Source organism: Equus przewalskii, chromosome 21 (assembly GCF_037783145.1).
Source record: "Equus przewalskii isolate Varuska chromosome 21, EquPr2, whole genome shotgun sequence".
In the NCBI taxonomy this organism is placed as follows: domain Eukaryota; kingdom Metazoa; phylum Chordata; class Mammalia; order Perissodactyla; family Equidae; genus Equus; species Equus przewalskii.
The window spans coordinates 31,718,989-31,740,760 of NC_091851.1; the positions used below are offsets into that span (position 1 = coordinate 31,718,989).

The 21,772-nt window shown below is 43.2% G+C and overlaps 1 protein-coding gene across 17 annotated transcripts in view; it reads right to left on the reverse strand.

The window, feature by feature from the left end:
• The window catches only part of PTPRT (protein tyrosine phosphatase receptor type T), a 1,018,757-nt gene that overhangs the window by 107,703 nt on the left and 889,282 nt on the right, over positions 1-21,772 (reverse strand). For all 17 annotated transcript variants that reach the window (XM_070589264.1, XM_070589262.1, XM_070589256.1 and 14 more), the window contains one exon: positions 10,813-10,958. In XM_070589264.1, coding sequence (XP_070445365.1) covers positions 10,813-10,958 — 146 coding nt within the window. The remainder of the gene's footprint in view (positions 1-10,812; positions 10,959-21,772) is intronic.

The window sequence follows — 21,772 nt, forward strand, 5'->3', positions numbered from 1 at the left end:
TGGAGTCAACCCTATAACTCCTTCACCAGCTTTCCAAGTTATATAGATCTGCTCTCAACCACTAACATATAAATAAGACTTCAGGTTCTTTGAAATTTCTACTGTGAATCACAAAATTCTGCTTTGGACATGGAGATCCTATCATAATCCAGGCTGAGTAGACTATCACAAGGGCACCTAATCCATTAACTCCTTCACACACCCTGAGTTCCATCTCAGGGTCCAGGTGGATGACCAGAAGTTTCCGTATTTGGACCATATTCACACAGCCCCTTTTATAGTCCCGTTTTCCCCTCAGCTTTAATCAACTGCTTTTCTACAGGCACTTCTAATATGTAAGTCCTGGTTCAGCGTTCTGGCTGTTCCCTTAACTTGCTGAGTGACCCTAGACAATGTCTTTCATCTCAAAGTGCCTCAGTTTCCTTACTCGTGGCAAAGTCTTCAGTCACCTTGCATACACAGTGTAGCAAACGTTTATATCTCCAGGACTTACTCCTCTGCTGAGCTCCAGGCCCACAGATCCAACTGCCTACTTGACAACTCTTCAATGACTCAACAGCACCCTAAACCTAATCTGTCTAGATCTAAACTCCCCCATTCTCCTCCAATTCTGGCCTCTTCCTTTGCTCATTATCTCATTTAATGTCACCACCACCCACTTAGACCAAGTATAAGCAGGAAGGAGGTTCTGGACGAAGCCTTGGGATGCTTTAATCGTTAGAGTTTGGGAACAAGGGGAGGAATCAATAAAGAAGCTGAGAAGAAATAGCTGGGGAGGAAGAATAAAACCCAGGACGGCAGAAGTCAGGCAGAGAAAGTATTTCAAGAAGGATGGGCTGCTGACAGGTCAACCGTATAAACGCGGGTTCAAACCTGGGTTTGCTTTCTTGGTAGCTGTACGCCCTTGAGCAAGTTGCTTAAATTCTCTGAGCCTCAGTTTCCCTAACCAACCTCATAGAGTTGATAGGAATATGAAATGAGATGATGCATGTAAAGTGCTTTGTCCTGTAATTACTTGCAAAATGTTAGCTGGTAAAATTATTGTCTATATTTTCAACTTATCAAGGCTGTGGCTTCGAGCCGAGGGAAAAAAAAATTTGTCTCTAAGCTCAGTTTATTCTGCTACCTAGCAACTATATATTTACATTTTCAACATCACTTCTTTATCCTTGATTACTTTAACAAGCACTTTCTAAGTGCCCTGTTGTAATTCAGGACCACCTGTGAGGTATAGAGGACAATTCTATTTTCTTCTCAAGATGTAGTGGCCTAGCATAAATTGTCAAAAGCAACTTCAGCTCTGTAGCTTTACTGAGGTCTCTTTGAAAGGGTATTGAGAAGGAATGGCTCAGCCAGTTCACAATAAGAGTAAAGGTCTGTAGCTGATAAAATTCTATTCCTACTTATCTACAATGGAAAACTGAACGTATACAAATCGAAGAGAATACGAGGCCAGGTTCCCACAACATACAAGGACATCTAACAATGAAATCACTCGAATTTCCAAATAGGTTGCCCTTCCTGGAAAGTGAAGTTAAGTAGGCTACAAATGCAAGACCCTTCTCAGGCAGGTTCCAGCCTCTGTTCCAGCAACTTCTCTGGCCATGTGCTCTCAAAACAGAGCAGCTTGTACTCTAAGCCCCCTTCTCCAAGTCCTCCATGCCCCTTCCACCTCCAAGTCTTTGTCCCTTCCACCTGGGACAATCTTCCTCTTGCACCATCTTCAAATCAAAATCCACCTCCTTACGTGGTATTATCTAACTCACTTTGTCAGAGTTAATCACTTGCTGAGCTTCTGATCAGTGTTCCTGGGGCACTATACACGCCTTTTCTCTATCACTTATCACATTTATTGAAACTAAGCCACTTACAAGTCTCCTCTTGGAGGACAGAAATATCCTTGAAGGCAGAGACCATGTCTTATTTATCTTTACAATCCCTGCACCGCTAGGCACATAGTCGGCATTCAATGAATATTTAAAGGAACACCTCAGCGACTCCCATAACCAGGAGATGAAAAGTATAATTCAATTTGAGAAGGCTCTATTTGTGCAGAAATCAGATTGGGGGGTCTACGGAAAATATTAGAAGAAAAATCATTATTGACCATCCTTTATTCCTCTGAAGGAGGTCATAGGACAAGGACTAGAGTGGTCACAGTCCCCAATTCTAGTTCAGGTTCTGCTAGTGACTCAATGAATGGCCTTGAGAAAATTTTCTGGGATTCAATTCTTCACCTTGAAGTTGAGGAGGTTGGATCAGATGGGGTCTAAGGTAATTTTTGGGTTTGATGGTCTATTATGTCACTTTTTGAGTCTAAGATCTTTCTGCGAAACTTGTCTTAATTTAACTCCGTAGTGTTTGTGATGGACAATTTGTCTGCTTTCTCAAGGCCACTTAAATTTCCATGTTGCACTTCTAAGGAATAAACAACTTTGGGTTGGCAGGAACTTAATAGTGTTCTTTAATCTGTCAGCCAAGTGGATGATTGCAAAATATTCAATAATCCCTGTAAAACATTCAATAAAACTGGAGGTGGCAAGCTTGTAACATTCAATTCTTCTCCTAGATTCAATTTAATCCTGGAGCAACTAGAAAATATAATGGTCCCTGCAAACAGAGTTTCATGCATTTTTTTAAATTCCTCTTCAGAATGTTCTGTTGAGCTCTTGGTTTCACTGTGTGACTCATGATTGCTTTCCTTGTAAATTTCCACTCCTTCCATTCTGACTCTTAGGTTGTTCGCTGTTTAGACAAAAGGAGAGAAAGGTCCAGAGATGGTTGAGAAGAGACCCTTGGATTTGGCGACTCTCACAACTATAAATGGGTTTCAGCAGCCTTAAGGTCCAGCACTTCCAAATGGCAATGTCTTCTTGGTACATCCACCCCGAGAAAGGGGGAGTTGGCCTTTCTCTCCCAGTGTGCCTGTAACTCTCCTATTATCAGAGACAACTTGGCACAGGAAGAACAAGAGCTGGGAGTCTAATAGTTCTGGGCTTTACCTTGAGCCAGTGATTCTCAAACTTGAGTGTGAAGAAGCATCACCTGGAGAACCTATTAAAAACAGTGATTGCTGGGGCTCACCCCTGGCACCCGGAGTGGTGCCCGATTATTTACCTCCAAAACGTTCCCAGATCATGCTGATGCTTCTCATCTGGGGACCACACTTGCAGAACAACTGCTTTGAGCACATGACTCAGTATCTGTGGACTTCAGTTTCCTGCTTTATAAAATGGGGATAATAACATCTACAGTATAGTGGAGTGGTTTTGGCTGTGGGCTTAGGTGTGTCAGATAGACCTGGGTATAAGTTCCAGCTCTGCTATTTAAAGCTATGAAGCCTTAGGCAAGTCCCTTACTATTTAAACCTCAGTTTCCTCACCTGTAAATCATCAGAGATAATCATAACACATCTAATTCTCCCGACATACAAACGATATAATACAATGCATATTGTATTATAAAACACTCAGCTGGAAATGGGCACATAATTAATGTTCAATAGATGACAAACGGTATTATGAATATTAGTAATCTAATAATTATTATATTTTGAGAACCCAAACTGGGAGGATTACGTGAACTCATTGGCTGACACAACCAGAAATCAAACATATCTCAGGAGGCTGGGATTACAGGGTCAAATCTAAGAAGAAGACACAGCACAGATGAAATATAAAGTCCTTTACTTGGGCTCAAAAAAATCATTTTCACCTAAGTTGAATGAGGCAGCCCTAGCTGGAAGCCATGAGCTCAGCATCAGGCAGATGTATGATGGGCCTTGGAGGTTAATCCAAACATAAGCAGTGTATTCTGAACCCAGTTTTGGAAACCAGAGTGAGGGTGCGGGTGGCTCTCTGAACATCCAGGAATTCAGCCCAGTGTAGCGGGTCACATTCTTCTTGAAAACCACACACTGCACGGACACGGACCAAATGCAGACAGAAGTGCCAGTCAAGATTTTGAGCAGGTTGGAAAACAGAAATGTATCCCGAAGAAGGCTGATGGCTGATGTGGGGGCTGCTTAGCTTGAGGGAAGGATGTGCAGGGCGCATAGGTGGCTGCAGTCCAACAGCTGGGGGAGGGGGCGGGTGCTGAAGAAAGAGAAAGACTGATTTCATTACCCTATGTGACACCAGAGGGCAGACAAGGGCCAGCATATGATTGCTGACCCATACAAACTTGTGTGCAAAAACAGGAATGAATGGATGGAAGTTACAGAGAGCAGATTTCAGCTTAAAAGAAGATAGAATTCACTACCAGAAGAGTTGAATTAGATATGAGCTTGGAGCTCGAAGGTCTTAGTTTGGATTCCAGCTCCATCATTTATTCATTCATACATTCAAACACTCAGTGAGTATCATATGGGCCAGAGAGTTGGGCAATGGTCAGAGTACATCTTGGTCAGCAACCATGGGGGGCCCAGGAATCCATGCTTACGATTTTAGCCTTTACCTCAGGGCCAACAAAGAGCCACTGAAAGTTTTAAAGCAAAAGAAGGGAAGGTCAAGTTGGGATATTGCAAAGATGGGACAGCAGAAATGTATTTAACTTCGTTGAGCTTGGGTTTCCTCATTTATGACATCAGAATAGTAACTCCTACCTGGTTGCAGTGTTTTGAGGACTGGAGATAACACGTGAACAGCATCTAGCAAAATGAATGCTCCAGCAGATTCTGAACAAAGGTATCATTAGCAATCCTTAACATCACACATCTTCAATAGTTTCCCCAGGGAAGGCCACAGTGAGAGCAATTTTCCCAGAGACCCATTTCTCCAGCTGGCTCAACATCCTCCTGAAAGAGTTAAGGCATCTTCCTGAGGAGTTTCCTGCAACTCCAGCCAACCCGCTTACATCTTTAAAGTCATGATCTGTATTCCCCATTTGAATTGCTTTAGTTACATAACATGTTCCTAAAATAATCAGGCTAAAATTTTGCCTTGTGCTTCCCTCTGCCTACTCCATCTCTGCTCAACTATCCCATGGGCTATTAAGCTTGAATATTCCCTGAAGCTGCCAGCAAGGAAACCCTTTTATGAGGTCTGTGGGCTGAAGGACAGGGAGGGCATCAAGTCTCAGGACCCATCCCCTTCATCAGCAGCAAATATTTCCTGAGGCTGCTGTATGCTGCCTAGCAGGTATATTTTTGGTCACATTGGAGGTACAAAGGGAAGAAAAGGATCCTGTGACTCTTTTTGCAGGGTGCCACTGCAGCCCTGGTTGGGTTCTGCAAAGATACTTGTTATTGGACCGTCTGTTTGCCCTGCCAGGCTGCAGGCTGCAGGCTGCAAGATTTCTGCAGACAGGGGCCACTCCTTGCTCCTCTCTCTCTCTCTCTATCTATCCAGGGCTTGGTGCAGCTCAGAATGCCTGAGGATGGGACCATCTGGTCTACAGTTCCACTTCCTAGGAGATTCCTTGTGGGACGATTCCCACAGATCCTGCCTGTGAGAGCATCCACTGAGCAGGTGCCTTCCTGCAGCAGGAGCATCAGGCTCTGAAGTGGAAAGAGAAACCAAGAGAAGGCACTCTCTCCCCAGCCAGAGAGGCTATATGCCTTGATCTCCTTTCTCTCCTTCACCTAGCTTTCTGGTGAACAGAGAGCTAAAGGTTAGAGGAAAGACAACGATGCTTGGTTTTAAAAGTAGAACATCTTGTTTGGGGTCCAGATCTCACTATCTATTCATCATATGACTTGAAGAAGATCTTTTAACATCTCAGAGCACCAGTTTCCTCAACTGTAAAATGGATTTGAAAATAAACACACTGACTGTATAGGGTTACTGTGAAGATGGACTAAGATGCCATATTTGGACATGCTTATCACAAACCTGGCACCTCATGGGAATCTGGTTGACTCCATGCCAGTGCCCAGCCCCAGACCTCTATGCAGGACACAGCTCTGGAAGCAGCTTCTGCCCACATGGTAGAAAAGCTGGCTGGCCATTGGGAGAGGAGTGGAGCTCTCCCTCTCTCCCAGCCATCAGTGGCCTCACTCAGGAATACCGGTGTGTGGTGGGCTACCATTCAAGGTACAGGAGTAGGAACGTGGGTTCTGGAGTCAGAGAACGCTCTTTGGTTTCCAATCGCATCTCTACTATCTGTGTGTGAGACTGTGGGCTTAATTACTTCAGTTCTCTGAAATGAAGTTTCCTCATTTACAAAATGGGAAGCATAATATCTAGCACAGAGTGGGCGCCAAGAAAAGTTATCTTCTTGTTTGGGCTTTTGCTACGAGACAGCTCAGAGCCAAATTGGAATATGAAAGTTACTAGCCTGCAAGTTATATTACATTTTAATATAATATAATTACATTTTAATATAACCTAGTGTTGGCCTTCTTGTCTCCATTTCTGTTTTCCTGATCCTGATTATTCACTTCTCTTACAGTTGTCTTATTGTAGGTACTTTTATTGGATACATTCCCAAATTCTTTGCATAACTAGGTGGACAGAACGTAACTGATGTCAGGAGAAATGGATCCTTATTATGACTTGGCAATGACTGTGCGATTTGAGGTATGGAGTCTCTCTGAACCTCAGTTTCCTCATCTGTAGAATGGGAGTAATAATAGACCTGCTTATGGTGCGGGAACAAGGCTCTGTGGCTCTAGTGTTTTGCAAAAAGCTTTCGTAAACTATGAAAAACATACAAGTAGAAACATTCATTATTTGTGAGACACTGCCCCATTATATTCATGTTGTAATTACTCCCCTTCCCAATCTGCACCCAGGACTCATAGCACAGGGACAGGCGTGTACTAAGTATTGAGAAAATGGCCATTGAATCTCACCTCCAAGGCCTCAATCATGCCTGCTTCCTTACTTAGCAAAGAGCTTGAAGGCCCAGTGTCTGACGATCCTTAGAGATGGATTGCCTTCACCCACCAACATGGAATCATTCAACAGAACAGAAGCATAACGGCAAAGACAGAGTTAACTAATGGTGCCCAGTGGGCCAGTGAGTCTGTCAAACACCATTATGCGAAGGGCAGACAACCCAGCCCCATATCATAGGAATTCAACATGGATTTGCTTTGAAGCATTTTGATTTGGACTGAAAATGAACAAAGAGAAGAGGACACTATGAATAAAAGATATAAAGAAGAAGGTTTAAGCATGGATATAAAAAACGTGTCAGAAGAAAGACCCCCAAAATGATCCCAGTGAATGAAAGATCTCAGAAAAATATAACAATCAGGTACACAGAGCGATAAGATCAAAATCAGATTACTTAATAAAAGCAAGAGTTTCTTTAAACTGAAAACAATGTACATTGTTTGTCCCTGAAATGTGACATGCTCTCCTTTTTCAAGAATACCTCAGCACTCCAAAGCAACAGCCCATACCTGACAGAGCCCCAACAACCCTGCGGCCCGAGGCCATTGTTCCTACACAAATTTGGGAGCCTTGATTGAATGGATGCTGCAAATTTAGCAGTCACCTGGAATGAAAACCCCAGAAAACAAACCTACACAGGGATGCGTAGAGTGTGAATCAGGCAAGAGCCCACTTGTTCAATAAAGAAATAATTGCTCAGGGCACGTTCTTCTGTAATCTTTCCCTATGTGACAACCATTCTCGTGCCCTGCCTCTCTCAATACTTCCTCAACATTTGCAAATAACCTCAGGGTCTCCTAAAGACACCGATGCAGAAGCCAGACAGTCACTTTCCTAATGCCACGAAAATAGATTCAATTTTACATACATCAGGGCGATTTCAGAAGCAATTTCTACATCTCCAGTGTAAGCATTACTTACATTTTTCTCCCTTCGAATCTCATCCCAGTGGTTCCACAGGGCATTTTAAAATGTACCTGATGCATTCCAGGGCATTCAAAAGAATCCCGAGAGCATGTTTGTGGCTGTAGCCTGAGGACATCAGATGTATTGAGTCCTAAAGCACTCATTGATTGAAACAAATGCAAAATTTCTTAATAAGTATGTATAATGTCAATAGAATTTTTCTGTCTCTTTAAAAGCAACATCATTAAAATGTGAGTGTATATATATATATAATATGTATATATAAGTGTGTATATGTCTTGTGTGTGTATATATATATATATATATATAAAATACATTAATTATTTGGAAAGACTGTCTCTGGACTTTAAAACATCTAATTAGATTCTATTGGATATGCTTCTTCTTCCTTTCTGGCTGGCTAATCTACCTCAGTCTTGAATACGTTCCTCTTAAGAATCTAAGTTTCAGCCCATGGGGAAAACAGTGGTGATGGTTCCCCCTGAAATCCAAAAAATCAGTGTTACCCAGGTTTTCACTTGAGATCAGAAAGCTTAAGATCAAATATTTACAATTTCAGATGATTATCATGCATCTTTGACCCTAATTTTTTTGGCATTCAGAGTCCTCCCAGGACATTTTGATAAATGGAAAAAAGTGTGTGCACAAGGCTGGCCTTACAGCAAAGGTTTTGGGTGAATGGGTACCACTTGGCCAGTATGTTCCATCAGCTAGACTTGCTAATGAACATCCTTTCCCCTGGGCTAAAAGCAGGAGAGTCAGTGACACGTTAATACAGCCAGAGGCTTAGGCAGCTCAAGATGAGCCTTTCTTTAAGGACAAGCCAAGTCCATTTCCTTGCCAACGCCTTTCTGCTTCTCCTGGCCTATGTCGATATCCCCTTTTCCCGGTCCCTAGGGAATGTATAAATCCGAGAAATGTGTCTGGGTTAAGAATGGAAGAAGGACTGGTTTATGGTTAGGTAGACTGCAAACTTGCTCTGCTGTTTGAGACAAATAGAAGTTAAATATCTGCTCATGAACTAATCAGTATGTGCCATTAGACTTTGTCTGTAAAAGCTATTACTCAACCTTAAGAAGTCTTCAAACTTAGCAACGTCAATAATGGGCAAAGTGATAATGTGTGCCTATGGATACGATGCAAAGGGAAGTACACAATATGACCTATGTGGTATTTTTGCCAAAATGTTTAACCTGAATGTTATCATGATGGAAAAAAATCAGATGGATCTGGATCGTGGAACAATCTAAGGGACAACCGGCTTAGGCTTTTAAAAGATGTCAGCATCCTGAAAGAAAAAATAAAGGTAGGCGGGCTGTTCTAGATGAAAGGTGGTGAAGAGATATGATGACCAAATACAACGTGAGTACCTTGATTGGATCCTGGATTAAAAAAATAATAGGGCCATTGAGGAAATCCAAATACGCACTGGTGTATTAGTTATCATTTAAACAAGGTTACATTTCTTGGGTAAGATAATTTTATTGTGGTTATGTTGAAGAGCTGTCCTACTTCTTAGGAAACACATGCTGAATTCTCTGGAGGTGGAATGTCATGATGTCTGCAACTTACTTCTAAGTGGTTCAGAAATTATATATAGAGAAAGAGAGAAAGAGAGAGAGAGACAAAGTGCAAATGTTGCAAAATGTGAACAATTGGCAAATCTAGGTAAAGGGTATATGAATTTTCATTTTGCTATTTTTTTCAATCTTTTTATAGATTTAAAACTAATCTCTCTTTCCCAAGACAGCACGCCAATATTTGAAAACAGCTACTGCCTCCCTCAAAGTCCAGCGTTCTTAACCAGGGTGCCTATAAGAACCTCCTGAATGGCTTTTGCAAAAGCCACCTCCCTGAGTCCCCATCCTACCCTTCATCCTCCAGGAGATTTTGATTGAGTGAGTAAAGTGCCAGCCCCAGATATATGTATTTTGAAAACTTCCTTAGATGGGTTCTGTGCTGCATTTCAGGTTAGGAATCACGGGTCTGAGTTATCCTCAGATCCCGGATCCAGCAGGAGCTGGCTATGTCTCTCTGGGAAGGTCGGCCCAATACATTGATCCTTGGATACCTTACCTATAAATTGGGAACAGTCACAGGAAGTAAGGATGAAGGAGGTCAATAAATATTTGTTTGCTTCCTTTCTTCATTCTCTCATAGATTCTCATCATCCCAAATTGATCAATCACATCTAAGTGATTTTCACAAAATATGATTTCTTTCATTTGCCATTGATACAGTGTGGGGAGGACATTCGTTGATGCTCATATTACTTTAGATTTCCTGCACTCCCCAATTTGGAGCAGAGGCTGGGGAATCTAGCATTTCTATTAAATCCAGGAAAGAACTGACTAACAGAAAGATAAGAACAAAAGTCAGCTCTCTTGAGTCTGATCACAAAGCTAGCTTTAGATTACCCATCTTGAGGTTCTCCTTTGGACAAGGGTTAACCCCGAAATCTTAGCCACTTCTATAGGCTTGGCATCCTGTATTAACTCTGCATAAGGACACAGGCGCTCTTGACTAAACACTAGCTTGGAACTGGCCAAGGCTTGGGAGGCACAGCCTGTAGGTCTGGAAATGTTACTCATCAGCCATGGTTCTCTGGAGAAGTCACCTCTCAGATACTCAGTTTCCTAAGTACTCAAAACGGAGACAGTAATAATCCATGACTCACCCACCTTACATGGTTTCTGTGAAACACTGTTTTGAAAACTGTAAGACATTCAATATGGCATGTTTTTCTCCTTAAGGGCATAACTGTGTCCTCCTCCTTTTTGACTATTAGTAGTTTTGACCTATATTTATTTCTGTCTATTGCATTTAAAATGGCTTGCCTCCATTTCTATCTATTTTGGGGTAGATTCTTAAATTCTACTCCAAATTGTTAAATTTTCCAGGGAGAACCTTGATCCCTGGAGCACCCCAGGGAAGCATCTAGACTCCACGCCCTACAGCACCTGACCACCACGAGGGGTCCACAACAGAGGTACCAGGGTCAAGCTGGACCACGGATGTCCCCTTCCCCTTAGTTGGCTCAACTTACTGAATCCGTTAACGTCCTGAGAGCTAGAGAAGCCTTCATCGTTGCGGCTGGCATTGAGCTTGGTGGTAGGTTTGTCGGCAGAGGCCACAGGCCCCATCTCCCTCTGGGCTCCACTCTGTGTCTCCTTCTGCTTCTTGGCCAGCTTCCTTTGGGACATGTGCAAGGGGAAAAATCACAGTCAGATGGTGCCAGTTGCATTAAAGCATTGGGAAGATCAGATTGCTCTCCTTCCCCACCCATCATCTTCAACCCTCAAACTTGGTTCATCCTCCAGGAATAAAGTCAAGATGCTTCCTCCAATATCAAGGTGGAATAAACCTAAATCCTCCCGAAACCTCCAGTGGCTTCCATTTACTCAGAAACATGAGGCTCATCCTGCCTCATTCCCAACAATGGGTATGTTCTTTACTCGAGCTTAACCTGGGAAATCAATGAGACTGGCATGACGCTTCCCGTACTCTCCTTTCAAAGGGAGGGAGAAGCCAGATTGATCTTTCTATTCCCATGGCTCTAAGTGAAATTCAAAATGGAGCCAAGCCTCTCTCAGGGACTGAGCTCATGAAATAACGCACCAAACAATGGTAGATTGAAGTAGGGCCTGATGGTTGGCGGTGGGTGAGGGTGGAAGTTAGTTATTCTTGTAGCTCAAAATGAGAAAAGTTAAAGCTGAACTTGACGCATAGTTATTCCTATAGGAATAACAGACCCTCAAAACCAGAAGGGCATTTACCATAATACTAGTTTAGAGCAGGGGTTCTCAAATTCTGGCGTAAATTAGAATCATTTGAAGAGCTGAGGAAAACACACAGATGCCTAAGCTCATGGAGGTAAGACAGGGCCTGGACCTTTGTATAAGCACGAAGTTCCCCAGGTCGTTTTGACACTGTCCATTGGAGGTTACAACTGTCAGTTGTGATGTCAGGCAGACCTGGGTTCATATCCTACCCTCCACAACCTGCAGGCTGCATGACCCAGGGCAAGTTTCTCAACGCCTTTAAGTTCTGAACTCTTCCTCTGTATACTGTGGCAAACAGTAGGCTTAACCTCATAGGGTTGTGAGGATTAAATGAGGTAATGTGTGAAACACTCAGAGCACAGTGCCTGGCACATAGTGAACATCCAACACATGGTGGCTGCTATTCTTGTTTTTACATAATCACCACTGGTCCCACGACATTCTGAGGTCTGAATCCCCCTCCAACAGCCCCACTGTGAAATCCCTGGATTATAACAAGTGATCGAGACTTTGACACTTCACCAGGGAGCTGAAGGGTTAAACAGATCTTCATATGGATTTGAAATCTACCTCCCTTAAATTTTAACTAATTGGTCTTAGATCTATTATCAGAGATATAAAAATATGACTCACTCCTCTTGCATATGACAGTTCTTCAAATATTTCTAAAAAACCAACATGGTCCCACTGAGTTTGCCCAATATTTATGCATCTAAGTATAGTTACTATGTTCCTATATTATATTATGTTATGATAGGAAAGGCTATTGGTTGCACATTAAATATCTTGAGGGTAAATTCTTCCAGGTCTCTTGCTCCATTTTTCACAGGCTGTGGCAACAAATTCAATCTTGGTCACTCCTATATCAATACGGAAAGAACAGATGTCTCAGAGAGGTAAAATTCAGTGCCATCCGTGATTCCACTTGATCATGAAATAGGCGGTTTCAAGAGGTAATGAGCTCTCGGTCGGTATTAAATGAAAGGATAAACCTAGACTTAGAAGTATTTTAGAGGAGTTCATCTAGGATCAATTCTAGTTTGATAGTATGAGAGTATCTTCCTTCACAGGAGTCCCTTGATGCAGGTGTGGACTGCACAGAATAATGACAGATGGCACATGTACATGAGGATCATTTGTGTTTATGTGTAAAAGGACTGTTGACAAAGGTGAGAAGGGTGTAGCGAATCCAAGGTATACTATAGTGACAGGAGGACTGTTTACCAGCCTTGTGTCCAGAGGGACAAGTAGAGGAAGCAGTCAGCAGAACCTAAAAGGAGAGAGTCATGAAGAGGAGGTCACTTGCACAGAAGCAGTGTCTTTCCCTTGAGAGACTCAGCCAGTCCTGGATGACCTCACAGGGAGGGAACCAGAGGCATAAAGCTCTGACTACATTCTCCCCCCTCCCTCTGACCTCCTATAGTGGCTCTCATTAGCTGAACCCAACTGGAAGCCAGAGGCGTGGAGTCCAGACAGATCTAGCTCTGCAAGCAGAGAGCAGAGCGCGGGAGCATGGGGAGTGAATCTAGATCCAGGAAATCTCCACCAAGAGGAGAAGAGCTTTTACCTCCCTCATTTTGGCCACAATTTGAAGATAAATGCAGCCTAAAACAGAGTTTTTCTTCTTTTTAAAAATGTTCATTGGCCTGTGGAAAGAAGGGCACTCAGTACTAGGAATGCATCTTTCGTTAGAATGCTTTGGCCACAGGCATTCTGTTCCACTAGTGAAACTATTCCAGGCAGAGAGAAAAACAAGAAATAAAGCATGAGATCACTTGTGTCTTTTCTCACCATTGGCAGACAATCAGACAGAGGGTAGGGGGACACTAACGGAAGAAAAATGAGTAATTCTGCGACTGATGACATTTTGAAGTTTTATTCTTCATTTATTATCAAAAAGGAGCGTGTTTAAAAATGTATATGTGACCTTCTTAATCATAAATTGGAAAAGATATATAGCAGATCCTTTGCCTCCATCAGAGCTTGGCTCACATTGCCCCAGCAGGAAATAAAAAGGAAATCCGATAAGAGAGTTAACTTTAAAACTATAAATGAGTATGTATTGGAGGCTTTGATAGTTCCTTGGAGGCAGAACTCCCAACCAATCTCATTCCATTTAGGGTGAAATAATATGGAGAGAGTTGTCTTAGGCACAAATCATTGGTTTCCAAAGGAATATAATAAAAATAAGGCCTCGCTGCATCCACGAAAATTGGCATTTTACAGAAATGTCTAGGTAGCTCTGAACACCCAGATGAAAAAACAATGAAAAACTGAGCCTCTCCAAAACGTAGAGATATTTAAAAATCGGACAACTAATTGAGTTGTAAAAACGCAGGTGTATGAAATCTACAGTATTGAGCCCTCAGTTGACACCATGTATTCATGGTGATGATGATGCTGTATAATAATTTCAAAGTGAATAGACAGGTGTTTCAGGAACAGGTAAACGCAGTTACAAAGTGGAAATGGAGAAGATGTGGAAGGAAATAAAACACAAAATCACAGTTCTGGGATCTATCTTTATTCTATCAGAATTTAAAATTTAAGTATTAAAAAACCTTCTCAGTAATACAGACAAAATCATATTCATTCTGATAGCCATAGAGTTTAATTGATATCCCACCCTTTTCCTTAAGAGAAGGAAAAACTCAAACTTGTGAGTAGGGCATATAAGACCCTTAGACTACAGCTCCAGGCTTCAACTCAGCCTTATCTTCCACACACATTTCCTTTTAGGAAATAACAACTACCTCTTCTCCCTCCCCGATCATTCCTCAATACTCTACATCCCTTAATGTGTCCCCATTCTCCTCCACTGGCCACCTCCTCTTCATCCTTCATGGCTCAGAGGCATTCAAATGTCACATCTCCTTTGAGGTTTCCTCTTGCTCCTCTAAACAGATTTGTGGTTTTCTCTTCTTGGTTGATTCGTCCATTGAACAAATATTTATTGAGCACCTACATGTACCAGTCTTTGATAGATGTAAGAAGGTCATAGTGTCAAAAGCCAGACATGACCTTGATCTTCATGGAACACAGAGACTGATGGCAAAGACAGGCACTAAACAGATAAATACAGAAACAAATATAAAATCACAGAGGTGATGGAAGCCAAGAAGGGGAAATACGTGGAGCTATGAGCAAGTAAATAGCTGGTTTGAACCCTGTCAGGAGATCAAGGAAGGCCTCATTGCCTTGTGAGCTAAGCACTTGACTAGTCCAATGGCAGCATTTCAACTCTCCTTCCCACTAAGGCAAGAACCTCTTGCGTGAAGGGCTTTTGACTTCTTGCACCTACTCCAATTTCTTGTTGAGTGTCTGGCACATAGCTGGTGTTCAATAAATTCGTTGTATAATTTCATACTTAAAAGTCTCCAATTTGAAGCGTAGAAAAGATTGTTATCCTACCCTGACTGCAAATTATAACCACTTTAAAAAAAGATACACGCAAGGAAAGAGGAAGAAAAACCTGCATGAAATTAGCTTGTGATCTGGAATATTTCTACTTATGAATATTTTTGGCGAAGAACTTAGCGTTTCCTTCCTGTGGTTGTCACAGAACTCTTGGGACGTTTGCAGAATTAATGGAATGTTCACAGAAGTCAGAGATTTTTTTTTCTCTCAGAGCCTACAGAATAGCCTAGCTATAGAATGTTTAAAAAAACTCATAAAATAGTCACAAGATACACGGAAGGGTGCATAACTCCTGGAATCCTTAGATCCTTCAAGACTCAAATACTTGTGACTTCCCAAACCTGGAGTTTTTTCTCTAGTTGTTCTGAGATTCTTGTCAATTGGGTCACACAATTTCGCCAGCAGGGGGTACCAAAAGCTGGTAAAAAGAGAGCCTGTCTGTTCTTCTGCAGGGACCTTTATAGAGCTGAAGAATGTTATAAGACAGAGCAATCCGAAGTTTACTGCTTCTGACAGGTGGGGCTGATGTGGTGTGGCTGCGGCTCTTGGCATTCTTTCTTCTAACAGATCACTCTGAGGTCTCGCTGACCTTTGCTTGTTAGCTGAGCGAGAGAAGGTGGCAGGGGATGTGGCCATGATGGACTGTGAGTCCTATGACTTATTCTGAGTACCACTCTTTATAAGGGATAGTGGCAGGTGGAATGGCTCAGGGGAGAGGAATGCGGGGCTGTGAAGGGTTCTGAAATCATGCTATGAGAGGCAGAGTGTCTGAAACAACCAGGGATATTTCTCACGGAGAGGGAATACTCAGGAATAGTCTCTTCACACTATCTGATGTCTAGCTCTGTGTGGCCTCAGCGGGCAAAATTAGAACCAGGTTGGCTGGACACAAAGAAGAAATTTCCAGCTAAGTAGAACCCTTGGGTCTCTTTTAGAAGTGCCTATGGCTTGAACGGCCCTTCCCATTTTTTCTTCTTTGGCAGCCTTCTTTTTACCTTTTAAGGCCCAATTCAAATGTCCTCTACTCTTAGAAGTCTTCATCTCCTCCCCAGAGTTAGTAGTTTCTTCCTCTTTGCTCACTAATTTGTTGGAAAAATACATAATGAGCACCTACTTTGAATGAGTGGCTGTTAGAAACAGATCATGATGTAAAAAGTCAGATATAACCCCTTCCCTGTTTAGCCTTTTGTAGGTAATGAGCTCCCTATCACTGGAGGAGTTCAAATAGAGACTGAGAACCAACCTGGAAAAGAGCTGGTAGGAAATTCCAGCATCTGCATTCTGCAAAACCCTTGATTCTGTTCTGCACTAGAAACAGGAGGCCCCAGCCAACTTGGGGAGCATCTTGAGGGTTCCATCTAGGATTTTCCCTGGACACGAAGGCCGTGTCTCCTGGGGAGACACTGATCAGGCACTCTTCCCTTTCTCCACATGGCTCTTCCCCTGGCCCAACCTCCACTGACATCTCTGGACACACTTTCCTGGGAAACCACAAAGGTTGCAACCCTGGATCTAGAGAGATAGCTCAGCTTACAGGAGGTGGACAAAGAAAACACACAGCTGAGACTCTGCTCCTATTAAAAACTGGCATTGTATTCTTTGAAGCCAGGATGCTCCTGTGCTGACATGGTGGGATCTCTAATTAAAGTCAGTCATCAGACTGTAATGGAACTGTGCCATTTATGGAAGACACTGAGGCCTGGACAGAGAAGGGGCGTAGCGAGGCACACAGCACATTGGTGGAAGCCACAGGACCTGAACCCAGCACAAGACAGTCCTTTACGTCACTTCAGGATGAACTTAGAAGTGCAAATTCAGTCCATGGTATATATGATTCTAGTCCCTTATGAACGCTGCAGAATTTCGTTAATCCAAACCCCACTAACTCAGAATTACTGTAATTGAGGCAGAGGCTGGGCTACCCCACATCAGAGTTGAGAGCGTAAATGAGGATATAGATATATGTGCAGGATTTAAAGGAGAACACGGCGCTTTCTCTTATGTCAGGAGGAAGGAAGGCAGAACAGTTAACACACTGACTTTGGTGCCAGACAGCCTGGCATCAAAACCTGGCTCCATCGCAGACTAGCTATGTGAGCTCTTGCAAGTTACTCATCCCTCTGCCTGTCAGTTTCCTCCTGTCTGTAGAACACAGGTAACATTAGTACTCCCTTGGAAGGTGGTTGTGAAGATTAAATGGTGTGTCTAGCAAAGGATTTTTCCCAGTGCGAGGTACACAGAAAGCACTCAATAAAAGCTCTTTAGTAATTTTTTAAATACAGGAAACAGGCACATTAATTTAAATGGTCTCGTTACTTATTAAACATGAATTCTCTATAGCAGATGCCCTGAAGAATGACTTTTCTCTAAAAACATTCTTTGATGTATTCTAGAGCCATGCTTCTCAACCTTGGCTGCAAAAATCACTTGGGGAGCTTTAAAAATTACTGATGAGATTCTAATTTAATTGGTCTGGGGTGCAGCCTGGGCATCTGGGTTTTCAGAAGCTCTCCAGGTGATTATAAAGTGCCACCAAGCTTGAGCACCACTGACGTAGAACAGTGGTTCTCCACGTGTAGTGTCCGGACCAGCAGCATCGGCTTCCCTTGGGAATGTATTAGAATGCAATTTCTCTGGCCGCACCCCTGACCTAGTGAATCAGAAACTCCGGGTGATTAATAAGCCTTCCAGGCAGTTCTAAGGCATGCTATAGTCTGAGAGCCCTGATGCTGTGAATCCACTCTCTAGCTGGTCTGAATTAGTGAAGCGTCCCTATCATGTTTTGTCAGTGAATGGAGGGCCAGGCAATAGAAGACCTGAGTGCCTGCCCCAGGTCTCTAAGCATCTCACTAAGGTACCAGGGCCGTGCCCTTTCCCCTCTCTGGGTATTGATTTCACTACAGGGAGGAATTGGCATCTAAGAACCACGGCAAGAACTGATACCTCTTAAATGACTGCTGTTGATTGAATGATGCCCCCCGCTAAAAGACACATTGAAGTCCTAACTTCTGGCACCTGGGAAGGGAACCCTATTTGGAAATAGGATCTTCACAGATGTAACCAAGTTAAGATGAGGTCATTAGGGTGAGTCCTAATCCAATATGACCGGTGTCCTTATAAGAGGAGGGAAATTTGGATAGAGACACACAAGGAGAACGCCATGTGATGACAGAGGCAGAGACTGGAGTGAAGCTGCTGGAAGCTAAGGAACACCAAGGATTGACAGCCACCAGCAGAAGCTAGGAAGAGGCAGGGAAGGATTCTACCCAGTCACGGAGGGAGCAGGACCCCGCTGACACCTTGATTTTAGACTTCTACTTTCCAGAACTGTGAGAGAACAAATTTGGCTTCCAGTTTGTGGTACTTTATTATGGCAGCCCTAGGAAGTGACTACAATGACCATGAAACCACAAATCCTAAATTTACTTCATCTATTTAATAAACATTTATGTAGCACTTATTCCATGCCAGGCACCATTCAAGCTTTTACAAACACAGTTTATTAACTTCTTTAGTTCTTGTAATAACTCCGTGAGGTTGGTGGTATTACTATCACGGTTTTACAGATAGAGTGAGGCAGAGAGAGTTGACGTAATTCACCAAAAGACACCCAGGCTTTAAGCGATGGGGATGGCATTCAAACTCAGGCAGTCAGACTTCTGAATATTTTCTAAGATTCCTTGTTATGTCATGCTCAGCCAAGGACCCACACACATCTACCTTTGTCCCAAAGCTTTCTCAGCTGGCTCCCTTCCTCTCCAGGCAAACGCACTCACGCATAGACACATGAAGCCAGAATGCTCACATTCATACCCATTCACATCCTTCAAGCAATGCACATCCTGTCTGCTCATTACCTCTGTTGGGTACCAATTGTGGAACATAGCTGGTGGGTCCTTCCTCTCCTACTCCCATCACTCTAGCTTGTGGCTTCTCGGTGCTTCCACCAGAATGGCAAAGTTATAGAAGCAAGCAGCAGATCTCCTCATAATTTGAAAGGCCAAGGGACCTCGGCCATCACCTCTCTCACCTCCCTCTCTCTGCTGTCTTGCTCTCCATGTGTGTGCCTCCACTGTTTTGCCTCTGCTTCTATCTTCTGCCTGTGGCTGCCTCTCTTTCCTCCCTGCCTGGATGGGCTCTCCTACATACCACACTCTTCCACTAAGGACAGAGTCCAACCCAGTCTGATGGTTCTCTGGAACTGGCGGGGGAAATAGTGCAGCAGAAGACCTAAGACAGATGCAAGGCCCTCCTCCCACTGGGCACATGGTCACATCACGCCCTGGACCCTGAAGCAGAGCCTACTGGGAACAGCATGGGCTCTGGAGCCAGACTGCCTGGCTCAAATCCCGCTCCATCATTTACTAGCTGTGTGGCCTTAGACAATTACTTAGTCTCTTTATAACTCAGTTTCCTCACCTGCCAAATAGGGATATTGCAGTCACATATCATTTAATGACAGGAATACTTTCTGCGAAAGGCATCGTTAGGTGATTTCGTCATTGCGTGAACATCATAGAGTGTATTTATACAAACCTAGGTGGTATAGCGTAACACACACCTAGCCTATACGGTACTAATCTTTTGGGACAACCATCATATATGCTGCCCATCATTGACTGAAATAATGTGGTACATGGCTGTAGAGTGAATTCTCACAACAACCATTTGCAGTAGATATTGACTTGTAAATGGTAAAGTACTTACAACAGGATCTATCACTTACCAAATAAGTTCTATATTAGTGTTTGTTAAATAATAGGCAATGAGAAGGGAACAAATGCCTCAGAGGAAAGTAAGGACAGAATCTGTGGTTCAGACAGTGGGAACTGTCCTGAATGCTCTCAGGCCACTGACCCCTGAACCCTGGACTAGGCGAACAGCCGTCTGTTCTTGGTGCTGTGGAACACCATGGACTTTGGCCCCAGAGTCTCCTGGTTCTAACCGGTTGTGTCATCAATACCTAGTATCCATCTCTAGAGTCTATGAAACTCAGCTCCTCATCTGTAGAATGGTATTTGCTAAGCTCCAGTTCACAGTTACCGTGATGATTAGAAATAATAAATGTTAATTCCCTAGCATGGGTTTTGGCATATAATAGACACTCAGCAAATGCTAGTTCTTTTCTTTAATTTGAATTTTGTGTTTGATCTGCTCCCTGAGATGAGCACTCCAGGGAACCGAGGTAGCTTCTTTTTCTCCTCGCACCCCCCTTCTTTATCTATACTTTGCTAATGTGGTCACAAACCAAGCCAGAAACTTGGGCAGATACTCTTCTCTAGTCGCGCTTTGACCCCCAGTTTCAAGGTCATTACAGATTATAGAATCTTGGATTCTCTGGGCTGGAAAGGCCACTGGGGTCCTCCAACTCATTTTCCCACCCTAGCTGGGAGACCCCTTGCAACACCCCCAGCAAGTAGATATCCAGCCCCTGACTGCCCAACTCCAGCGACAGGGACTCATCACCTCTCCGGGTGTGCGGAGAGGTCCCTACCAGGTGGCCTGTTCCAGGGGTGTGGCTTCCTCTATGAGATGTCCTCTTCTGAGCTGAGGCTGAGCTGAGCTCTGCCTCCTGCAACCTTTGCCCCTCGGACTTTTCTCATGCCCCCTTACAGGACATTGCTTACTTCTGTTTTGTATCCTAGTCCTCTGTCTGCCTGCTCTCATCACTCTTCATTATAACAACTTACATAATATACACTAGTTCACATTCGTATTTCCTCCAGAACTTATTCAGCACTTGCTACAATGTTGTTAAAGCTTTAAAACTATTTACTGACTAAATGAATGAATGAATGAAACTTTCAATTCCTTTTTTGTTGCTCTGGCCCACATTTAACCATCCCTATTACTTAGACTTGACTCCTTCCATCTACTTCTGCACAAAGTGTCTGTGCATGAGCAGGTCCTACTTGCTATTCTGCAGTGATGCTCAGACTGGAGGGTGCACCCAGAGAACATATTAAAACAGGGATTGTGGGGCTCCACCCTCAGAGTTTCTGATTTGGTGAGTCTAAGCTAGGGCCTGGAAATGTCTATTTCCAAGTTTCTAGGCGATTCTAGGACTATACCTTGAGAACTACTAGTGTATGGAATGTCATCTCCCATCCCATTGGGAAACACATACCACTATTCTGCTCTCTTTTCTCCACCAACCGCTTCCAACCTTATTCCCACCGCTGACCCAACCCCACTCCTAAAACTTCCAATGGGAATAACATATACCCTTTAATCTAAAATTCCCATATTCCTGGTACATTATCCTAATGAAATAATAAAAAAGGAAACATGCATATATTATGTAGATAACACTGGAAAACGCAGCTTCGTATACACCAGAGGTTCTCAACCTTGGCACTATTGACATTTTGGGTGGGATAATTCTTCATCGAGTGGGGCTGTCTTGTGTTTTGTGGGATATTTAGCAGCATCCTTGGCCTCTACCTCCAGATGCCAGTAGCTCCCCCCACTCCCAAATGTGACAATCAAAAACGTCTCTAGACATTGCCCGGTGTCCCTGGGTAGGAGCAGGGGGCAGAACTGGCCCTGGTTGAGAACCACTGGTATATATATACATGAATGTAATAGTTTAACACTTAGTAGGTACCACCATGTGCTTGGTACCCAGAAAACATCTGTAATCCTCATAGCAACACTACAAGTTGGTGACAATTTCTTTTGTTTTATAGATGAGGGATCTGAGGCCCAGAAGGGCTAATCCTAAATTCATAAAACAGGTAAAGGGACCAGGTGCGATTTGAGCCCTGGTTCTCCAGCCTGCAGAACCCTGCTCCCTCCCTCAGTCCG